Source organism: Callionymus lyra, chromosome 12 (assembly GCF_982586985.1).
Source record: "Callionymus lyra chromosome 12, fCalLyr1.hap1.1, whole genome shotgun sequence".
NCBI classification, from domain to species: Eukaryota; Metazoa; Chordata; class Actinopteri; order Syngnathiformes; family Callionymidae; genus Callionymus; species Callionymus lyra.
In genome coordinates, this window is record NC_141829.1 from 27573165 (window position 1) to 27596494 (window position 23330).

A 23330-nucleotide genomic window follows, 5' to 3' on the forward strand; every position below is an offset into this window, starting at 1 on the left:
AACCGAGTGTCCTCTTACTGCAACTTGGAGGGGAAGACTTTTGAAACATATTAGTTAGTCAGGAGTTGGGTATTTTACATTCTTTGTTTAGGTCAAAAGCGTTATTTAAGATTCCTAACCTGAGAGTTTTTAATATAAATTAATTAATAATGTCTTAAACGGAGTGCATTTTGTTCATAACAATGTGGTTACAAAGCCTGGATTTGCTGAAAATGGTGCCTGGGTCACAATAAAAATACACATCACATCAATTGGGCTTTAAAATTGAGGTCGGCAAATATTTCCCAAAGTCTTAAAACAGCTCTTCATGTGTACTTTTAAATACAATGTAATGGAAATTGGTAAATGACACCATTGGTAAATTCTGACTTAGATTAAAATGGTCTTGTCTACCACTGAAAGTGCCTGGCTTCAGCAAGCATTTTGTCTCTTTTCAATGCTATGTTAGCTGGACACAAGATTATACACAAAGATGCTTAGAAAGAAAATAAAGGAGTAGAAAGGAAACTGGAGGCCCCGACAGCAGGAGGAGGGCCTAAATAAATGATGTAATGAATAACATTAAAGTGAAAGGGGAAATAGAAGCAACCATCCCTCTTGTCTTCAGCGCCAGCTCTGTATCTGATCTCCAAACCCCCCTACAGCAAAAGCACTTGAGCTCTATTTAAATCTTTCTCTCTCTCTTTTTCATCAAGATGTTTGATGGCTAATAACATCAAGACATAAAACATTGTCGTGGGTGAGATTTCAGCGGAAAAGGAGACGAAAAAAAGACACAAAGAAAGGTAGCCTTATACACCCAACATGAAATGAGCAGGTGTTCTCTTTAGTTGCCTGCCAATTCACCATTCACCATTCATGAGAGAAAAATTACACCCTAAAAGGATGCATTTTGTAGCTTTTCTCTTGCTCTTTTCAAATTAGTCTTTAAAAGCAAGGTAACGTAACATCTGGCCGGAAAATGGCCTTCGCAATCACATGAGAAAAGAATAATCACACTAGTTTCTGTTCAAGTAATCGTTTCAGATACGAACCTACACTAGGTCTGACAAGGACCCACAATCAATTGTTATTAAATAAAGAATTCAGATGGTCATGCTGCCACTTTCATTCTCATTCAAGTGTGGATAGCTATATTAAATATTACTCTGAAAGCTGATAATGAGTAAATTAAACTGTCTGTAATCTTGAATAGATCTCTGGGATTTGTGTTACTATGTACGTAATAGATTGTCTTGGATTTTCATATGGGTTCCTTGCAGCTCAAAAGGGTTGACTGGTGATCACAAACATAAAAACTACTATTTTATGAATTTCCCTTGCTTGTTTTCACTTCCTAAAAGGTCGCCCTTCTGTTTAGAGACAAGTCTAAAGTATCATCCATGTTCAAACAAATTAAAGTGACACATTCAGGTACAGTATATGTACATGGCTTGTTGCTATTCCATTATACAGACAAAGTCATAATTTTCAAAAAGTGTCATCGCAAAAATCAGGCGTGTCCTTCCCTTTAATGCTACTGAAAAGCTAAGGTTTAGATTGCTGGAGGAGTTATTCTCCTGTATCATGTCCCATTGCCAGTATAGTTCTAACTTGGTCACCATTTAATAAACGTATACATTTGGTTGCACACTTGTAGACACACTCTTAAGGAGGAATACATTGGCTTTACTTCCTAAACACTGCAACTATCTATATCTATGACTGCAGTCCAATACTCAATGTTGCCTTTTTTGCAATTTCAAGGGTCATTTCACAGAAAAACATTTACTTCATTATTCCATTACTTATTTTAGAGAGTGAGAGGATGTGCATGTTTTGCATGCATGTGTGAGTATGTGCATATGTGTGAGTCTGTAATAGGAATGACTGGAAAAGTCCTCATACATTACAGGATGAAGACTATGGATGATGTTTTAATATCATTGGTTAAAGAATATCATGCATCACCGTACTAGTCACACATACTGTACCTGTGCAGAACAGTGTTTAATTGGTACGTAATAGATTAATTGGTACGTTACTCTACATTTGTGTGCTTTGAGAAAAATATCAAAGGTGAATCTGACTCAAAGATACATCCCGGCTGCTATGCAACTTGGAACATTTCAATGGGAAACTTTTAGGTTAACTCATTTCTCTGCTCCCACATCACATCCAAAATTAACTTGTGCTCACTGGAAATGCCCAGGGGAAGAAGGGAGTATTCAAGAGTCATAACATTTAATTAAGCAGATCTTATTAGTGTTTGTGTGGTTCCTATACATTCAGCATATAGAAAATAAAAATGAAAATGATTTATTTGTCGTTGTGTGTGTTTGTGTGTGGGTTTGCATACATGTGCATTTAAATGTAGAGGGAATAAGGAACCTGACCCTGTTTTGGTCTTTTGTAGCTGGCTAATGATGAACTCTTTATGCTAACAGCATCTGTAGAGGCCTTGATCTAGATTAAAAATACCGCTTTAATGATGAAAATGTAGGACACAAACACAGAAGAAGAAGAAAAAAATCAATAAATATGGATGTTGACAATTATGCACATAAGAAAAATATTGTCATGATGAAAGAATCTTCGCTTTGGCTTGTAAGAAGAATTACTCTGAAATAAGGACAAAAAGGCAAGTTTTACTTTGTCCCGAAATACTGACCTGCTGTTCATGCTTTGCTGTCTCTTCACACCTAATGGGTTCTCCAAAGCAGGATGGGTACCCTACAAAAACATGGAATAAAAACAACAACCCTTCCTGTTAAGCACCAAGTCAGTTTTTAGTACAGTGCTTTGTGACAAATAAAAATTCAAACACAATAATCCCTGAACAAGTAGTGTAATAAAAAAAATAATAATACCAAAAAAAGGGCATTCCAATAAGGCATGCCATGACAATACAAGAGCATACAACGTTTAAAATTAGTTTTAAAGTGAGTCATGAAAAGGTTATTATGGACAGTGTTCCATTAGATTTACAAGTCAAAACCATGTGATGACAGATGGCAAAAGTGAGAAGACCAGTAGAACCATTGAGTGGACACTAGGCCAGTTAATCATTCAGGCTAACTGAGCTGAATGTATTGTGTAATCAAAAAACATAAGGTTCCTTACTTAGACCATACCTCACTGAGCTTGATAGATGAATACGATTTAGTTTAACACAGCCTATTTTTTTTCTTCATCTTTGTAAAGCAATACTTGTTTTAAATGCAGTAACGGTTTCTAATAGTACGACACCTGTAAAAAAAACTTGAATGTGTCAAGTGTCACTTGGAAGATGCACAAACTAAGAAATCAGGGTTTAAATTGATCATTGGGCCTTTATTGTTTCGTAATAAAAGGGTTTAAACCAGGTTTTACAATTAGAAATCCCCCTTTTTCTCTCATTTAATCTATTTAAACTGTTACACAGCCCAAAGCAGACAGCTATGTTGAATACATTATATTCAAAGGATACTCAGCGATAGCACATCGTTTAAAATTCTACAGCCATAAAATATAAATGAACCCAGGTGACCTTAAAATATTTGTGGTATAAAAGGGTGATTTTGTAACAAAGAAAAACACAGGGGTAATAATATGCTATAGATATTTTTTATGTGGCCTTGGAGCAGTAAGACAAATAACATACACACACTACAAATTAATGATTGAATGATTGTAAATAAAAGAAGCACAATCAAAATATAATCGTATATTAGAACAACATGATGTAAAAAAAGTCAATAAACTAGTCTGTCTCTGATTCACAAAAGGTGTGCATGCACGTCTGACCGTGAGGCACCTGAGAGCACATGGGAGGTCTGGAGGATTTTCATTCATGATCGCGGTTTTAACACAATTTTAATACAAGTAAATAATCACATTAGTATTGACAGAATATGCGTGGTGTTGGTTTTTATTGAATGTGAGTGTTCCTCAAACTTCAGATCATTATTTTATCTGTGATTAACAAGATTTAAAAGTATTGTTTATAAGTAAGTCAAGAGTTTAACTCTGTAATGACTTAACTAAACTTGTTAAATGTATTTTTGTGTCATCATTATTGTGCTGAAGTTTGTGAAATTTTAATTTAGCAGAGAAGTCCACTGACATCACACACGGAACTCAGATCAGCCTTTATTCGACAAGTATTAAACACAAACGGTCTATTCATTGGATTGAGATTCCAATGATAAGGTCAACATTAACACTAACAAGAACAATTTGTTACCGATGACTTTCATGCGGTCGAGTGAAAGTTTCTCTTATTTCTACCGAACAGCAAAGTTAACTGCTTTGTTTAGTTTCGTCTTTTTTCGATTTTTTTTCGTGATGCTTCTCTAGATGTTTAATAAAGTTAGTGTTTTTAAATGTCGAAACGCTCAAAACATTCCTAGCATCTTAACTGTGGTTTGATTCTTTTTGGCACAAAACGGATTGCAGTGGCCCAATTAATTTTATTTTCAATCAGTAAAATCTGGTCCCTATCAACTTGTCGCTGTATTTTACATTTTTCAACTTGAATATTTGTAAAAAAAAAAAAAAAATGAGTGAAGATGTGACCAAGGGACGGAAAGTGTTGCATCCTCAGCCTCCATATTGGCTTAACATGTAAATCAGTTACTAGTCAGTTTGGGCTGAACACTCGTTTACAACAATAATAAGAGAGAAAAAGAAGCATTTGCCTTTGCATAGTCTTGTTTTCTATTTATCTTTTCTATTAATAACCTAAATCTATCACCTGTCTTTTGTTGGACCTACAGTATCTGGACATTCCCTAATCTGGTTCTTAATTATTTCAGGAAAACATGAGTGTTTGCCGTCTCACAGTAGATCACCATGTTTTCGAGATGAACATTAAACAGTTTTAAAATCTTACCCCTAATGTGTCTTCATCAAGTGAGGTTTCACTGTCTGTGATCTGTGGTCCCGGGGCAGAATCACTACTGCTCCTCACCAGTAGGGGGGTGCCTAGAGAAATAGACAGTCAAGAAAAATAGAGTAAACACATCATTATATTCAGATATACACAGACGGTGTCTCCCAGGCACCAAACTATTATTTGGTAACAAATATAAGATAAATTAGGGTTATTGTGCAACTAAAAGCTGGTGGAGCTTATTGCCAGAGTCATTAAAGTTCACAAAAAATAGGGGGGGGGGTAAAATGGTGTAATTTAATTATTTTAGATCCAAATAAAATTCCATGAATTCATAGTAGAACTCTCTAGCTAGCCAACAATGCTCTTCACTATTTTTAATTTGTTTGGACCCACTACAGCATTTCATTCATTTGTATGAACATAGCTTAAGTGATGAGAAGGTTTTTTCAATCTTCCAGGAATAACACAATCAACAATCATATTATTTTGTCAACTTCCAGAATCTTAGAAGTGTAAATAGAAAAAGGAGGCAACCAGGCAAGTCTAAAATTCCATTGATATAACAAAAGATTTATTCTTTACTTTTCAACGATGTTAAACAAAAAAAGCAGTGTTTAACTGATGAAAAACAAAACCTCTGCTAGATGCAATCGGTTATATTAAACTATCTTACCTTATATATCTGTATACATTTAATTGTGCAGTTACATTGATCTCTGTTATTGCTGATACATTTGTAATAGCTGACAAAAACATCTTGTTAAAGCCTTTTTTGTGATGAATTTCCTTTTTTCGTGGTTATAAATAACAACCCAAATCCAACAAAATGTTAACTTGAAAACAGCACACAATAAAAACGTTTCCAATATACAGTAGGTGATTTTGAAACTAGAAATTGTGACGAACTGAGAGATGCCTTGATGCAAAGGCACAGCAGGTCCTGTTATACAGATAGTAGCAGTACCAGTGAAGACACTACAAATGCTCACCTAAAATGGACTTGTTCTATTTTTATAGTGTCACAGTTCAGCAAAAACTGTTTCTAATAATATCATTTCAGATTGGAAGATATGTGTTGTGACAGTAATGTCACAGTATGAAGGAAGGTATCATGCATTCTGTTATCAGTAAGTAAGTAATGGTTAATTGTAAAGAGACTTCCTAGACCAGGGTCACAAAGCACTTTAACAATCAAAAACAATACACAGTTAAAATATGTACTATAAAAGGCCAAGACACATAAGAAAAACACATAAGTCCCAGAAAATCAGGGAAAAGTCTGCACAAATAAGATTGTCTTAAGATGTTTCTTGAGTCAGTAGATCCATCAAACACAGAGGGAGAGGAAGATCGTTCCAAAGCTTAGGAGCAACAGCCTGGAAGGATTTCTCTCCTCTGGTCCGGAAGTGTGTGCGAGGAACCATCAGTAGATTCTGATCCACAGACCTAAGAGCCTGAGCTGGGGTGTAAGGCTGGATCAGATCACTGATGTAAGGAGGAGCCTGACGATGAATAGCTCTGAAAGTAAGAACCAGAATTTTAAAATTGATCGTGAAAGAAACTGGCAGCCAGTGAATAGTTTTAAGGATCGGGAAAATGTGAGTTCTTCTACCAGAGCCGGTCAGAATTCAATCCAAAAGCAATGCGTTTTTTTGTCATGTACAAACATGAAATCAAGATAAGTAATTTCACACCCTTTGCCACTTGTGACCTATAACCTATACAATGCAATTGAAAAACAAAAACAATCTTTCAGGTAGGTGAAGTAAAAATAACAGCTGAGACAATGTGGTAGCATAAGTATGCACATCCTTTTATAGTTGGGGATGAGGCTCTGTTTAGATGAAACCAATTACTTTCAAAATATGTTAAATTGGAGTCAGTACACACCTGTCACCAATTAAAATGGCTCTGATGGACCCCAAATATTCTAGTAGGCTTTTCCTAAAAAAAAATGTGTAGCCACATTTCAGCAAAAGCCATGGCCTGCAAAGAGATTCCAAACCATCATAGGGATCTTCATTATTCATTAGATAAGAGTCAATTGAGGGCTACAACAGAATTTCCATGGAATTAAATATACCATGGAACGCAGTGAAGACGGTCATAATCAAGAGGAGAAAATATTGCACAACAGTGACGTTACCAGAAACAGGACGTCCATCCAAAACTGTTGATAAGATAAGAAGTTTTAGTCAGGGTCAGTCACCAAGAGGCCGACAGCAACACGGAGGAGCTTCTTGCATGTAGTGGCTGTGTTGTACATGTGACAACAATCTCTCACCTTCTTCCTATGTCTGGGCTTTTGGGCAATACTGAAGCTTTATATTTCAAAGAAAAAAATCTAATTCCGGCTTAATTTTGCAAAAAGACATCTGAAATCTCCCAAACGCATGTGGGAAAATGTGGTCTGGTCTGATTATCCCTTTAATAACCTACACATTTACTTTTGCACTTAATTAGCAACTTTTGAATTGTGTATGTATGCATTTGTGTATATTTTGCATTTATTTATTGTATTTATGCATTTATTTATTGTATTTATGCATTTATTTGGGTGTTTTTACATGTTTTGTGGATGTTTGTATGGAAGGATGTGTTTTTTCTACTGGACAACATAATTTCTCCATCAGGTATCAATAAAGCATCCATTTATCTATCTATCTATGTATCCATCTATTAGTATATCAATTCTAATAGGAGAAATTCGGATTTCATCAAAATGTTTTGGATAATAAACTGAATCATTTCATTCCTAAAATTTCAAATTACTTCATGTTTTAGATATCTGATAACCCCTCTGTTAATACACATATAATTGTAACATGTTTTTCTTGCACAGATGTGAAACATATTCTATATACTAAGTAAGTAAGTAAGTAAGTAACTTTTATTTGTATTTGCTTAAACAATCAAAACAATACTCAATAAAGTATATATACTTTAAAGATCAAGATAATACTGATAACACAACAGGAGTTCCAGAAAATCACTATTTTTTCCAACAATTGTAGCCCTAGTTTCCCTTCACCAGGGGTCGGCAACACGCAGCTCCGGAGGAAGAAAAAAAAAAAGTATAAATGTGGGAATTTTATTTAAATGTTTCGTAGCCTTTTTCCAATGATGCATGAACAACGTGCAAACCTCTTCTTACGTTTACTTTTTATTTAATAAAAGCTGTTACAGTAAGGCGTATCTTCGCTGATATAAGAACAACATTAGTTCTTCACGATCATCAACGCAGAACTCCGACTCCTCGCTCCCCCCTCCCTCACCTGTCTCACTCTTAAAGGAGCAGTGACACGCAAAACAATCGTATTATCGTATTTTCCTTTGGTTTGTTCAAAAATGTAATTTCAAATTTGTGCAGACCTGAAAAAAACTTGAAGTATAATTTATTTCTGCCTACATAGAAAATATTTCATATTTTTCAGCAAGTCAGTTACAAAGGTGCACATTATAATAAATTAGGTTAGGATGGATATCAAATAGTTTCGTCTTGAATGTCCTATTATTTTGTATTCTGCATTGTTGAAATGATAGTAGTAATAATGATATAATAATGATGATAAAATTATTATGATGCATATTAATGTATATAAAATTCTCCAGAGTCACATATTGCTCTATATAAGAAAAGACAACAATAACCATGACTTAGTTAAACAACTCCAGTAAATATACAGTACAAAACATTATTATAAACATCATGCTTTGGGGCTGTTTTTCTGCTAAGGGGACAGGACGACTGATCCGTGTTAAGGAAAGAATGAATGGGGCCATGTATCGTGAGATTTTGAGCCAAAATGAGTCTTCCAGCATGACAATGATCCCAAACACACCGCCCGGGCAACGAAGGAGTGGCTCCGTAAGAAGCATTTGAAAGTCCTGGAGTGGCCTAGCCAGTCTCCAGACCTCAACCCCATAGAAAATCTTTGGAGGGAGTTGAAAGTCCGTGTTGCTCGGCGACAGCCCCAAATCACTGCTCTCGAGAAGATCTGCATGGAGGAATGGGCCAAAATACCAGTTACTGTGTGTGCAAACCTGGTAAAGACCTATAATAATCGTTTGACCTCTGTTATTGCCAAAAAGGTTATATTACAAAGTATTGAGTTGAACTTTTGTTATTGACCAAATACTTATTTTCCACCATAATTTACAAATAAATTCTTTAAAAATCCTACAATGTGAATTCCTGGATTTTTTTTTCACATTCTGTCTCTCACATTTGAAGTGTACCTATATATATATATATATATATATATATATATATATATATATATGCGTCTGTTCTTTTTCTTTGCATCTCATCAGCAGACGCATAGAATCACTATTAAGCTAAATTAGTACAAAATGGTCAGAAAATATCATCCAAACCACACTACCGAGTTTAAATCTCTTAGAAAATGATAGTGTAGAAATAATTGCGCTGTACTGTGGGGTGCAGATTACTTAGTTATAATCCAGATTCTTAAAAGTGTTAAAAAAAAAATCACCCATGCAAGTTTTCAATTCTCTTGATGTCACAGTGAAGAAAGCAACCACAGTATTGTAGTGTCAGTAAGATTTATTATTTACTTTTCCAAGATGTTAAAAAAGGTATTTTTAAGTGATCAAACACCAAATCTCTGCGAGAGGCTTCTGATGGTGACATGATGAAAGGCTGACGTCTCTACATAAGCCTTCCTGCCGTTGCCTCTGTGCAGAGTAGAAAGAAACAAAAATCTGCACATTATTCAAAGAAAATTAATAAATAAATAATAATAATCATTCAAAATAATTTCTTAGTTGGCATAGTTGATAATTATGTTGTTTTAGTTTTGGTGTTTGTGCACATAATTGAGTGTGTGTTCATTCTGGGAGTCTACAAATCAGGACGATCAGTCAGGCAACTTTATCATTAAAAGCTTAGCTTGTAAACTCATAAAAGTACCTGTTACTTAGTTCTGCTTTTGTTTGTGTCCCCTCCTCAGAGATATAATATGTTGTTTAATTGTTGTAGAGAAACTTTAACTCCCCAGTGTGGAAGAATCCTCTTTGCATTCGTTGTATGTTACCTTATTTTCTTTCCCTTTTTTCATACCTATGACATAAACATAATAGGGGGCTCATCCAGGATCAGAACCCCATAAAAAACATTCTTCTAAAAATAACAGTAAATCAAAATTTTACAACTCACTCGATTTCAGCGCTGAGGAATTGACTTCAATCTCCCCTCCAGGAATTGGCTGGAAGGCAGACAGCTCAGAGTGGTAGAGGTCAGGGTTGGTGGCAAGACTGTTGGTAGGTGTGTCCCTCTGCTGGGGCTCCTGCTCCTCTAACACAGCGATCAACTAAAGACACAAATTACATGTGTTCATTTATAAACAAATGATTAACAAAATTCCAACCATTGACATATAACATGTTCTGTTCATGTTTTGAAATAAAACAAAATAAGGTAAGACTTGAATAAAAGAGTCTGTCTTGGTCAGTATTTGCATGTTACCTTCTGGATGATAATGTGGTAGACGACTACCAAGGAGCCGTTCTAATGTCATTCCTGTGCCAATTTTAATCTAAAGTTTTACCACCATTTGCATTCCTGTCTCAAATTCACATGTGAGATGGTCCATCACTCGCTACTCTGATATACAGTGAATAAGGTAAGGTAAGGTTAAACCTTATTGATCCCTCAGGAGGTCTCCTTTGGGAAAAAAAATTTCCAATAGCCACAGAAAATACAGCAATTTTTCATAAAAAATAAATCAAAATAAAATAAGTACAAGAACAAAGAGAAATAAAGAGAAATAACAAGATGATACAATCTAAGTCTAAAGATAAAGAACATAGATCAAAGAAAAAATAACAAAGACAAAGGATACAAAGAATAACATAGAACATAACATTTAGATACTTTCACTCCTCTCCTGCCCCCGAACTCAGAATTGTACAATTTAATAGCCCGAGGAATGAATGAGTCCTTGAGTCTATTTGTTTTGCACCTGGGAAGGAGCATTCGTTCACTCATTCTGCTTCTCTGCTCACTGATGACAGTGTTCAGAGGATGACTGTCATTATCCATGATGAACAGTAGTTTGTCGAGTGATCTCCCCTCAGCAACTGTCACCAGTGAGTCCAGCTTCATGCCAACCACAGAGCCGGCCCTCCAGATCAACCTGTCCAACCTGTTGACACTCCTCCTGGACATATTCCCACCACAACACACCACAGCATAGAACAGGACACTGGCCACCACACAGTGGTAGAACATGCAGAGCAGCTTCTTGCAGATGTTAAATGATCGAAGCCTCCTCAGAAAGTACAGTCTACTCTGAAGTGTCTTATACACATAGTCTGTATTGCAGGACCAGTACAGTTTACTGTCCAGCCACACACCGAGGTACTTATAGTTGTCAACTATATCCACCTTGACATCTCCAAGGTGTTCAGCTTCAAGTGGTTCCTCTCACTCCAGTCCACAGAAGTAGCGTATGAGTTGTGGCCTGAGAGGTTTGAGGACCAGCAGCTACAATGTCTTCATTAGCTGTGAAGTCAGTTCTAGTTCCATCAAAACGTAAAAAAAATCAATGCCAAGGCAGGACTCGATCCATGAAACCCTGGGTCAAAGCTGCTGATTCTAAACATGCCCCATTGAGGCTAGTGATGTCAAAGGGGCAAATTACAGTTGAAGATTGTAGATTTTTCAAGTTGAACTTTAAGATATCGGGGGCTTCGTAAACAAGAGAAAACACATTCATCATCATTTTACTAGTTAGAATTGTTTTCTCCCGGAAATTTCTTCAGAGCTTCTTCACTGCTACCGTAATGTTCCGTCATTACGCGGCCTCTAAATTTAGCGCCTCATGGCTTGCTGTGATCACGAAAGTGTCGGAAAGTTTTACTCCAGAACAAAACAGTCATACAAAATCTGTCAAATTGACTTTAATCCCGATTTGCACATTGACAATTTATACATTGACAAGTTTATATACTTCAGAATAAGGTAAATAAATAGTTTGCGCTAACAGACAATGGTCAATGTTGATTACAATGCTGCCATCTAGTGGCTATTATGTGAATCGCAAGAAGAAGTGTCAGATTTTAGGCTACGATTGTCTCATAAAAAATAACACTTGTAAGTGGTCAATCCTTGTAATTGCAACACTTTTAAGTGGCAAATATGTAATTGCGAGACTTGTAAATATAGAATACTTGTAATTGCTGATTGACATGTAAATGTAATTTCACACGCAGAATTTTAAGTTTTACAATTTTTGTAAATTAAAATGATATATTTACAAATACAAATGTTTTTTTAATACAAAAATACAAGTTAAAAATTTGAATTAGACATTTGTGGATATCACAACAGACGTGCAACCATTGAATATATGAATACAGTTTAATAGAGGTTTACTTTCCTCAAGAGCTTTAACGTTTAGAACCTCATGAAAACACATTTACACATAAGTGTAATGTTCATTCTCATTCTCAGAAAGAACGGTGACCCCATCAGCTCCATAGTCTTCCTCTCTTGACTAGAAAGAACTGAATAGCTGAAGAGGACAGTTCTACATGAATATCAACTGTTCAATCAGTTTTCTCTAGATCTGGTTTCATAATTTATGTTATGAGAGAACCGTTTCCTTGATCAAGACCAACGTTTCATTAGGACCACTGTTGTCAGATTTATGGTATTGATAATAAACCCCCTCACTTAAAGTTTATCTGACATGGCTCTTTCAATATGGTTAATCACTTGACCCCATTTCTTACACTTATAATCAACCTTCCCTATGCTGATTTGTCCTAATTCAAAGGCCCATTTGATATTTCTAATTCACCACCGTTGGTCACCTCGATCGTACATTTTACTCACGCCATCAATTAACCTATTTTTATCTTGCACTCCCCAGCTCTGCCCCTTAAAATTGCACATGTTCTCTCTTTTTCAACCCACTTAATGCAAGTCCAATTATCCCCCTTCCAGTTTCCCCATCCCTTTAAGTATCCTCTGTGTGTGTGACTCAATTAACCGCCAATGGTTACTGGCTAAATGTCAACATATGCATTAGGACTGGACCATGTGCATCCACACTAAAGTATGATGCTAAATTGATGCCAAAAATAAGCTGGTGAAAAATTACACCAGACAAAACAAAATTATTTATATCGCTAAAAAATAAAACTGTTAATCATCCTGAAACACAGCTTCTTTGGAACATTTATACTTTATTATTTTGTTATAAGAGATATTACTGGGAAAGTAAATCAATGATTACAGAGCCAACATCAAAAATATAATGTAGAACATGAGTCTATTGCTATTGATGATCTTTTGAGACATTAAACAATGACACACAAGCAGATACTTGCATTTAAGAGGGTATGAATGATAAATCTGATCCCTCTTCCAATGCCTTGTCCATTATTCCACTTCACTGCTTGCGAAAGCTACGATGCACAAACCAATCGCCTTTTTTTCCTTCTTTATATAAATGGTTTAACTAAAGTCTGATTCTGATCATGAGATGGTTTGTAGGCAATGAAGCTAATGGAAGATTACAGGCCACGCACTAACATTTCATCACTCACATGCTGTATAAATGTGTCAAATCAAATGATTCATACTAAGTGCTTATTGTGGAGTAATAAATAAACATGAAATGTAAATATGTATTCTAACAATTAGGCCAGCAAGATTTAGAATTAGAAAGCTCTGACACACACACGCATGCACATGCATGGTTCTTCATTAACTTATTAACATAATTTTGACCAAAATGGTAGCATGCACAAGAGTAAATGTGATGTATGAAAATTGACAATGGAACTTAGGGTGACGATATGTAACATATTTTCTGTAATGATAGGTTTCATTTTAGCAGTCATCATAACTCATATATAGTAGAACTCTTGTTATTTCTTATTATTATTTCAACAATGCTCTTCACTACGTAACTAACGTAACGTCAATTTCCTCAATTATAATTTCAAAGATGAACATGAATAAACAGTTACTGTTCTGTTACATGGTACAAATTACCTCTAAATAAATTAATACTGCACATCATCTATAAATTCAATTAAAAAAGCTGATTTTTTTTCAGTCTATGAAAACATAGGTTTGAAATTATATTTTTACTAAGATAAAAGGATATAATTACATTATTTTGCTCTGTAAGAAGACATGCACACCGCTAAACTTGCTAGTATTCATTTTAACCAATTTGGTGTTTTAACATTTGCATATCAACACATATTGAGTATCGTTTTAATTGTTTAAGCCCTTTGTGACCCTGGTCTGGAAAAGTGCTCTATAAATATCAATTACTTACTAATTACTTACTATTGAGTGTTTCTTGTATTAAAACTGTGTTTAAAACCGCAATTAACAAAAGTCATTCAGACCTCTGAGGTCTTTCTATGCATGCGCAACTTTGATGAATCAGATGTTATTACAAAAGTGTTATTATTTCTTAGTTCTGGACTTTTTGCATCACTCAATAATCTTGACACTTGCAGTGTTGTTTGCACTTTGTTCCACAATGTCATACTTATTATTCTTTTCACCAACTTCAAACTTGTAAACTTGTAAACTTCATATATATATGCATAAACTTACAGGTGCATTTTTAGACTTTAGTCTTTAAAATTTATTTTACAGAAAACACGGGCGTGAAACTGGCAACGAAATGCCGTTGCAGAATGAAGGTATATATAAAAACTATATAAATATTTATAAGTTCAAAATAGTGCAATATAGTATAAACAGAAGTAAATGTTTTAAATATTTCATATAATAATTAATGTATATAAAAGTTTAAATATAAATAAGTTAGAAAATAGTGCTGATATGTTATAAATAGCATAAATACATTATATTTTTTAATAGTGCATAGCTCAAGTCATATTTCATTCAGCAGTCTGATGGCCAGAGGTAAGAAGCTGTTTCTTAATCAAATAAACACTTCTTCGACATTCTTTGCAATTATTACAAATACTTATTATGAATACTTATCCCGTGCGAATCAGACATTAGACTGTACTTTTAAAGCTCACTGCCAGGAAATGGCCTCCATTTTTCTTTCAAACGGGAAAAAAATCAAGAGCTTTAATCCAAGGAGGGGGGGGCCCGCCATCCTGTTCCATTTTTCTGGGGAGAACACTGCACAAGCTTGTCTGATTATGATACATGTAGTAAGGAGATCCGTCTTCTGCATCTATCGTGTATTCTTTACAATGCTCCCTCAAACAGTATAAAATGAGCATGAGAACTGTACATTTTAAAGAATATGAAACAGCTTTCCACAGTATGGCAGCATACATTTAAAGCTACTATAAAGTGGCTCCTTGCTCCAAAAACAAGCCATGAAAAGTCACAATCATATAAATCTTGTTACCAATCCCTGGAGAACAACTTATGCAAGAAAGACATGTTGACATAACCCAAAAAATGCAATGTACATGTACCGATTGTAACATAATTCACAATTGTCTCACATAATGAGCAGCAATTCCTTTTACACAGCTTTGAGAGGAAATAAGAGTCCATTTTATTCATAATTATTATTCATTCTGCCACTGAGAGGAATAAACAGCTAAGAAGATTGTAGTAAAACATTTCATATGTACATCTGCCATTTCTCTAACAAAAAAAAAAATCAAAAACTTGCATTTGCAACAATACACTTTTTGAAGTTGGGGACATAACAACATCTTTACCTACAACATCTTGTTGTGAATACGCTACTGCATATATTGTAATGTCAAACAACAATTGTTTGTTTCTCTTTATTGCTTTATTATTTATTTATGTCTACAATTGTCAGAAATCCGGGAAGTTACAAAAAGTTCCCGAACATGCCACGAGTATTCAGAATTCAAGATCGTCATTACCCACAATTCTCCAAAATCTGGGAAGTTACGAGAAGTTCCCGAACATGCCATGAAGATTCGGAATTCAAGATCGATCGCTCCGATTTGGCATCGTTCTGAGAGATGGCAACGACCCTTCTGGAAGGCAAAGACCATTCACGAGACCGAAAATTTGCGCTGCTGATAGTGTTCCTACAGCTGGTTGCAACTATGACACACCGCGCCAACTGCCGAGCTTCGGGCAATCCAGTGTATTCTGGCCCCGTCTCCCGAAAATGGTGATGGGATGTGTTTCAATGTTATGAAAATTTACGTTGGATGCATGTGAAAGGACCAGATTACCATGTCTAGACTGCGCCGCATTGATCTGCTTCATACACATGTTAATATTGGTGTGAAGTTTTTGATAAAAGTTTAATTTCATCCATTGCTGCTTATCTAGTGTTTACAATAGTCACTTCCGTTTCATTGTCCTGCACTGATTCGCTAGCTAAACCTAGAACTCGACCAATCAGATTGACCATTGAGCCAGACTGCGACTCCAGACTGAACATGCGAACCCGCCTCTTTTGTCGTCCGACTAGAACTGACTTGGACGCTGACTCCCGACTGGGGGGAGACACACCACAGGGACTCGGGGCGCCCGATAATCGGCGCAGTATGTCAAGGCCTTCTGAATCAAATAAAAATATACTTAATGTAAAACATGCTCTGTGTCCCTGTCTTAGTGCATTTATTGGTTTAATTTGAGATTGTTGTTCTTCTTTTAAAAAACACTACTTTATATTTTATCCTGGTCTGGTTCTAGGTTGAGCGGTCTACTCCACCTATTTGATGCTTACCCTTTTATAAAAACGTATTCAATAACAATTAAAACATTTTAATTTAAATCATAATTAAATTAACTATTAACAACTTTTTTCCTGAATCCACTTACTGGAAGGTTCCTTCCAGCTGGGGAAGGGCATAAACCAACCCTTACATACATTACATAAGAGGAGAGAAATCCTTCCAGGTTGTTGCCCCTAAGCTTTGGAACGATCTTCCTCTCTCTTTGCGCTTGATGGAGTCTACTGACTCCTTCAAGAAACATCTTAAGACGTTTTTATTTGTTCAGGCTTTTCCTTGATTTTCTGGAACTCATGTTGTGTTATCAGTTTTATCTTGCCCTTTAAAGTATATACTTTATTGAATATTTTTTGATTGTTTAAGCGCTTTGGGACCCTGGTCTGGAAAAGCGCTATATAATAAAAAATACTTACAGTAAAACAGTGCTAATGAGCAGATTGCTAGTATTAAAAAAAGAAAACAGCTAATGTGAAAACGTTGGCTCTCCTGACTTACTCACATGTTTCATATGTTGAAGTCTTCCTCTCCAGGATGCAGTAAGTCCCTCATCATGATGATGCTCCATTTTAAAGTTATTACTTAATCAGGTCAACCCTGTCTAAAATCTCCGCAAACAAGAGGCTACAAGAGCAGAACCCATTATGAGGTAATAATGGACCTCACACTTAAATCAACACATTAGTTGTTCCTGAAGTGTCTCTTAAATTGACCTTATTGTACTCATTAGAATGTGTTTGGTTTTCACATAAGTTTCCCTTTAAATCAACACATTAATTGCCCTTTACAAAAGATGAGCTCAGCAACACTCATATAATGTAACATTATGCTTTATATGGTACATAACATAACTTTATTATCATATTGCATTAATTTAAAGTATTGGAAACATGCACCTCTTTAGTGTGTAACTGTAATGAAGTGTCTCTCCCTCAAATAACAAAACATGTGTTCGTTGTTAGTTTAACAAGTGAAGTTAAATTCACACACCTTGAACTTTATAAATAAGTCAAGAGGCCATTCAAGGGTTTGGCGAGGTTTTAAAGTGTTTCCTGTTTCAGTTTCAAAACTTAAAAGACATCGAAGTGTCTTCCTTTTACTCAAAATATTAGAAGCCATGGTTTTGAAGACGGCATGTTCTTCTTTAACACTTAGGGTAACGAAAAAAAGGTGGCATCGTTTTAATTTTTAGCGTGTTGATACAGAATTGGTGGAGAAGTATCACATTTGTGTCAACCATACTCTGGGACTCAAGCTTCCTCCCACAGTCCAAAAACATACAAAAGATAATTGTAAACTTGTCCGTAGGTATGAGTGTATATGTAAACAGTTGAATATAAGGGAATAAGTGTCAGAAAATGAATCCATTAATTTACTTGAAGGGACAGAAAGATAAGAAAACCTTGCCAGACTAACAAATTCACTATTTATGTTCATGCCCCTACCTTGTCCTTGTCTTCAACAAGATCACTAAGGATGTCATCTGGGTCCAAAATTCCCCCATCACAGTATTCAACATGTTGAGTTTTGACCAGGAACTGTCCTTGCTACAGCGAAGAAAAAAACAAAACAAGATTAGTTTAAAGCAAGATTTGAATATATATAAGTTTACATATAGCCATGGGTACAGTATCGACAAAGAAATTCTGTATTATATTTATCATTAGTAATGTTATTATTATGTTTGGGTTTGTTTTATTTAACACTCTTTTGTTGTTGTTCTCGGTCTTTCTGTTAGTTTGCCACAAATCTTGTCGAGGCCTTTTCGCTCTACCTCCAAACTCTCTTTGCTCGCTGTGTTGGGTCTGTGATTAATGAGATCGACGCTCCACTAGACAGCTGACTAAATTTTGCTGGTTGTTAAACAACAATGTGAAGTCCAAACCGACGGGCGTACAAACATAGAGTACAAATAGCCGAAGCCAATCTACTGTATGACTCAAAACATTATAGTGTGCTCCTCTATTAAATGACTTGCTAAAGTTCAATTTACTGTCAGGGAATATGTGAGATGTCAAAAGTGTAAACAGCAGCCTTTTGCTGAGGACATTGGTAGATATTTTCAAAATACATAAATAAACACAACCTGTTTTATAGATAGAACTAAATACATGTAACAAACATTCTTATTAGATATTAACTATCAATAGCAATATAGATTCAGATCTTCTGTAGTGAAGATTGCTCTAAACGGTGCCGTTTATTTTAATATAACAAAAAATCCCTAGAATGTAAGACAAATAGTTTTATGAGAAGATTAACATCAAATTATCATTGATAGCTGGTGTTTTAAGATAACCCTTATCTACATGTATGTACATATTTGTAAAACAACATTGTATGTTATTTGAATAACAGTATACAGTTTACCTTACCTAAACACTCTTAAAGTCACCTAAATCACATAATAGTTCAAATATTTTACAAACATAACCGTACAAGTTGCCATGTGATTATGATTAAAAATTCAAACATAATTCTGATCCTTGGTAAAAAATATTGATCTACAAATAAAAAAAAACAAGCTTATAAAAATATAGAAGAATGGAAAAAAGATGCAACAATAGTCAGAGGGAAGTATTCAATTCTTAAATAAAGTATGCATGCTGAGATCACATGAACAGTCAGCTGTAAACACTTGTCTACTTGAACAGTAAATGAGGAGTCTGTCAACAAGTTGATTATTTCTTGTAGAAAACAGCCTCCCTCCTGTTCACATCTCTCCCCAGTTAACTATCTCCTCTTAACATATATTATCTTAGCTCAAATTCCACAGAATGTTTACTCATTTCTCCCTGCTACTCCTCCATGCCAACCTTGTGTATTGTCTTCATTAAATTCCCTTTTCCATGCCAACTGTTTACATATATACAATGTTGTGAATGTGGTTATCTTTTTTATATGTGGCTTCACAATATAGCTATATGATTTTGATAACAATGGAAATCAGCATTAATGTTTTCTGGATATCTTTTCTATCCATTTATTACCTGGGTTATTAAGTTATTACTTGTGATGGGCAAATGTCAATCTTTAAACAAGTTCACTTTTTCATGATCAACATAAACTACAAAAACCAACACAATTCATGCATGTGGATCGGACGCCCTTCTAAAAAATACCATTATGAAAACTTTAAATCAACATTTATAAAAAAAAAATATATATATATATATATATATATTGTAGATATTTTTTAACTAATCATGGAACTGTTAACTAGTATTGTAAAAATATTATCGTCATCTCAAAATTCAAAATATGTCAATGTACAAATTATATTTTAGAAATGAAATCTAGGCATGTGGACCAGCTTTGTCTTCCTCCACAAAAATCTTGAGTTTATGATTTTTTCTAAATCTGACTGTAAGTAAGTAAGTAAGTAATATTTATTTATATAGCGCTTTTCGAGACCAGGGTCACAAAGCGCTTAAACAATCAAAACAATACTCAAAAAAGTACATACTTTAAAGATCAAGATAATACTGAGAACAACACAGGAGTTCGAGAAATTCAAGGAAAAGCCTGAACAAATAGAAACGTCTTAAGATGTTTCTTAAAGGAGTCAGTAGACTCCATCAAGCGCAAAGAGAGAGGAAGATCGTTCCAAAGCTTAGGAGCAACAGCCTGAAAAGATTTCTCTCCTCTGGTCCTGAGCCGTGTGCGTGGAACCATAAGTAGATTCTGATCCACAGACCTCAGAGCCCGAGCTGGGGTGTAAGGCTGGATCAGATCAGTGATGTACAAGTGTGCACTAAGGACATAGAGTTTGTTGCGGTGGGCATCCGCCCGTATTACATCCCGAGGGAGTTCTCACATGTGATTGTGTTCACTGTTTACATTCCTCCCTCTGCGGACGCAGCCGCAGCGAGCGAGAGGCTGAGCGCCTCAGTGTCGGACCTGCAGCTCAAACACCCGAACTCTCTCCTGCTCATTAACGGGGATTTCAACCATGCCTCACTCTCCTCCATTCTTCCCACCTTCACACAATACGTGAAGTGCCACACCCGGGAGGACAAGACTCTGGACCTTTTATATGCAAATGTAAAAGGTGCCTACACCTCCATCCCCCTACCCCCCCTCGGCCGCTCTGATCACAACCTGATACGTCTGCGACCTGAATACACTCCCATGGTGAGGAGACAGCCTGCACAGAAAAGAACTGTTAAGATGTGGAATGATGAAGCCAAGGAGAGGCTGAGAGACTGTTTTGAGTCTACAGACTGGAGCGTGTTCTCTCATGGTGATGACATCGACACCTTCAATGACCATCCCACGGATTACATAAAGTTCTGTGAGGGCAACGTCACACCGACCCGCAAGGTGCGGTGCTTTGCCAACACCAAGCCATGGGTGACCCCTCAACTTCAAGTTCTGCTGAACAAGAAGAAGAGGGTGTTTGCTTCAGGGAGCAGAGAGGAGCTTAAAGAGGTCCAGCGAGAGCTCAAGAAGGCGATCAGGATGGCCAAGGAGGAATACAAGAGGAAACTGGAGGAGCAACTGGCGCAGGGCAACACAAGGGATGTGTGGAAAGGCCTGAAGAACATCTCAGGTCATGGCCAGAGTGGAGCCAGAGCCACAGCAGGGGGAGACCAAAGATGGGCCACTGAACTTAACCAGTATTTCAACCGGTTTGATCAGGGCCCCCCTCCCCCCTCCATCTCTGCCCCCCACTCTTCACAAAGCTGTTTTTCCCCTGCTTCAGCCCCCTCCCCCCAACTGTTCTCACCTCCAAGCCACCTTTCTCCCCCCCAACACGCCCTACTGCCTCAGCTGCCCAACCCCCCACAGCCACCTCTCTCTGTTACATCTGAACAGGTGAGGAGAGAATTAAGGCGACTGAAGATCAGGAAAGCTGCTGGACCAGATGGACTCAGCCCCAGACTGCCCAGGGACTGTGCTGATCAACTTTGTGAGTTGGTCACACACATCTTCAACCTGAGCCTCAAACTGGAGAAGGTCCCGGTCCAGTGGAAGACCTCCTGTGTGGTTCCGGTTCCCAAGGCGGTACACGCGAAGGAGCCGAGCCACTTCAGACCAGTCGCCCTGACCTCCCATCTGATGAAGACCTTGGAGAGGCTGGTACTCCGCGAGCTACGCACGACGGTGAGCTCTGCATTGGATCCGCTGCAGTTCGCCTACAGGCCAAAGATGGGGGTGGACGACGCCGGCATCTACCTGCAGCACCGGGCACTGACTCATCTGGAAGCCGCCGGTAGCACTGTGAGAGTCATGTTTTTTTACTTCTCAAGTGCTTTCAACACCATCCAGCCGGCGCTGCTAAGGAAGAAGATGGAGGACGCAGGAGTTGGGACACAGCTGGCAGCATGGACGATGACTACCTCACCAACAGGCCGCAGTATGTGAGGCTGCAGGACTGCAGGTCTGAGGTGACCATCTGCAGCACCTGGGTGCCTCAAGGGACAGTGCTGTCACCTTTCCTTTTTTCCCTCTACACGGCGGACTTTACCTATGACTCCAGCAGCTGTCACCTCCAGAAGTTTTCTGACGACTCGGCCATTGTGGGCTGCGTGTCTGGGGGGGCGAGCTGGAGTACAGGTCAGTCATCAAGGACTTTGCTGACTGGTGTGAGAGCAACTACCTTTGCTTAAACACCGGTAAGACAAGGGAGATGGTGATTGACTTCAAGAAAAGTCCCCACCACATCAACCGGTGAGCATCCAGGGCTCGGACATTGAGCTAGTGGACAGCTTCAAATACCTGGGTGTTCACCTCAACAATAAACTGAACTGGTCCACACACATCAACGCCGTGTATAAGAAGGGCCGAAGTCGCCTCCACCTCCTGGGGAGGCTGAGGTCCTTCGGAGTGTGCAGACCACTTTTAAGGACCTTTTATGACTCCGTGGTAGCCTCTGCTATCCACTACGCTGTGGTCTGCTGGGGAGCAGGCAGCACGGACCGGGACAGGAAGAGACTGAACAGGCTGGTCACGAGGGCCGGCTCTGTCCTGGGCCGCTCGCTGGACTCGGTGGAGGAGGTGGGAGAGAGGAGGACACTCTCCAGACTATCCTCCATCAGGGACAACGCTCTTCACCCACTGCACCTGACCGTGGAGGAGCTGGCCAGCCTTCAGTGGCAGGCTCAGGCACCCCCAGTGTAGGACGGAGCGTTATAGAAGGTCCTTCATCTCAACTGGTGTCAGGATATTTAACTCTCTACTACAAATATCCTGATGCTAATCCGTAGTGTGTTTTTCTTCTTGTGTGTTTTTTATTTTTATTTTTTTTTCCCGTTTTTATTTTATTTTATTCTATTTTATTTTGTTAATAGTGTTACATTTCTAATTTTTGTAAATAATTGTATATTCTTAAGATCGTTTTTATTTTATTTTGTATTATCTCTTTTATTATTTCTTTTTCCTTGCACTTTATTTTTTTAAACTGCGCTGTTGTGAAAGTGTGTTTCCCCTCTGGGGATGAATAAAGCTTTTCTATTCTATTCTATGTAAGGAGGAGCCTGACCATGAATAGCTCTGAAAGTAAGAACCAGAATTTTAAAGTTGATCCTGAAAGAAACTGGAAGCCAGTGAAGAGTTTTAAGGACCGGAGAAATGTGAGTTCTTCTACTTGAACGGGTCAGAATGTAACTCATGTGCATCTAATATGGCTGATGTTAAGCACGTAATAGCATTGGATTTTTTACTATGCTATGATGGTACTAGTACAATAAATTATTTAAAAGAAACAATATATCTTCGCTACTATCGCAATATACCGTGCGACAATACATTTATCATGATAAGTATC

At 37.2% G+C, this 23330-nt stretch overlaps 1 protein-coding gene across 6 annotated transcripts in view; it reads right to left on the reverse strand.

The window, feature by feature from the left end:
- LOC148068839 (partitioning defective 3 homolog B-like) overlaps window positions 1-23330 on the reverse strand; it is a 130257-nt gene that overhangs the window by 101588 nt on the left and 5339 nt on the right. For all 6 annotated transcript variants that reach the window (XM_087804725.1, XM_087804727.1, XM_087804724.1 and 3 more), the window contains exons 3-6: window positions 18007-18108; window positions 10035-10188; window positions 4853-4944; window positions 2651-2712 (exon numbers count right to left, since the gene is read on the reverse strand). In XM_087804725.1, the coding sequence (XP_087660851.1) occupies window positions 2651-2712; window positions 4853-4944; window positions 10035-10188; window positions 18007-18108 (410 nt within the window). The remainder of the gene's footprint in view (window positions 1-2650; window positions 2713-4852; window positions 4945-10034; window positions 10189-18006; window positions 18109-23330) is intronic.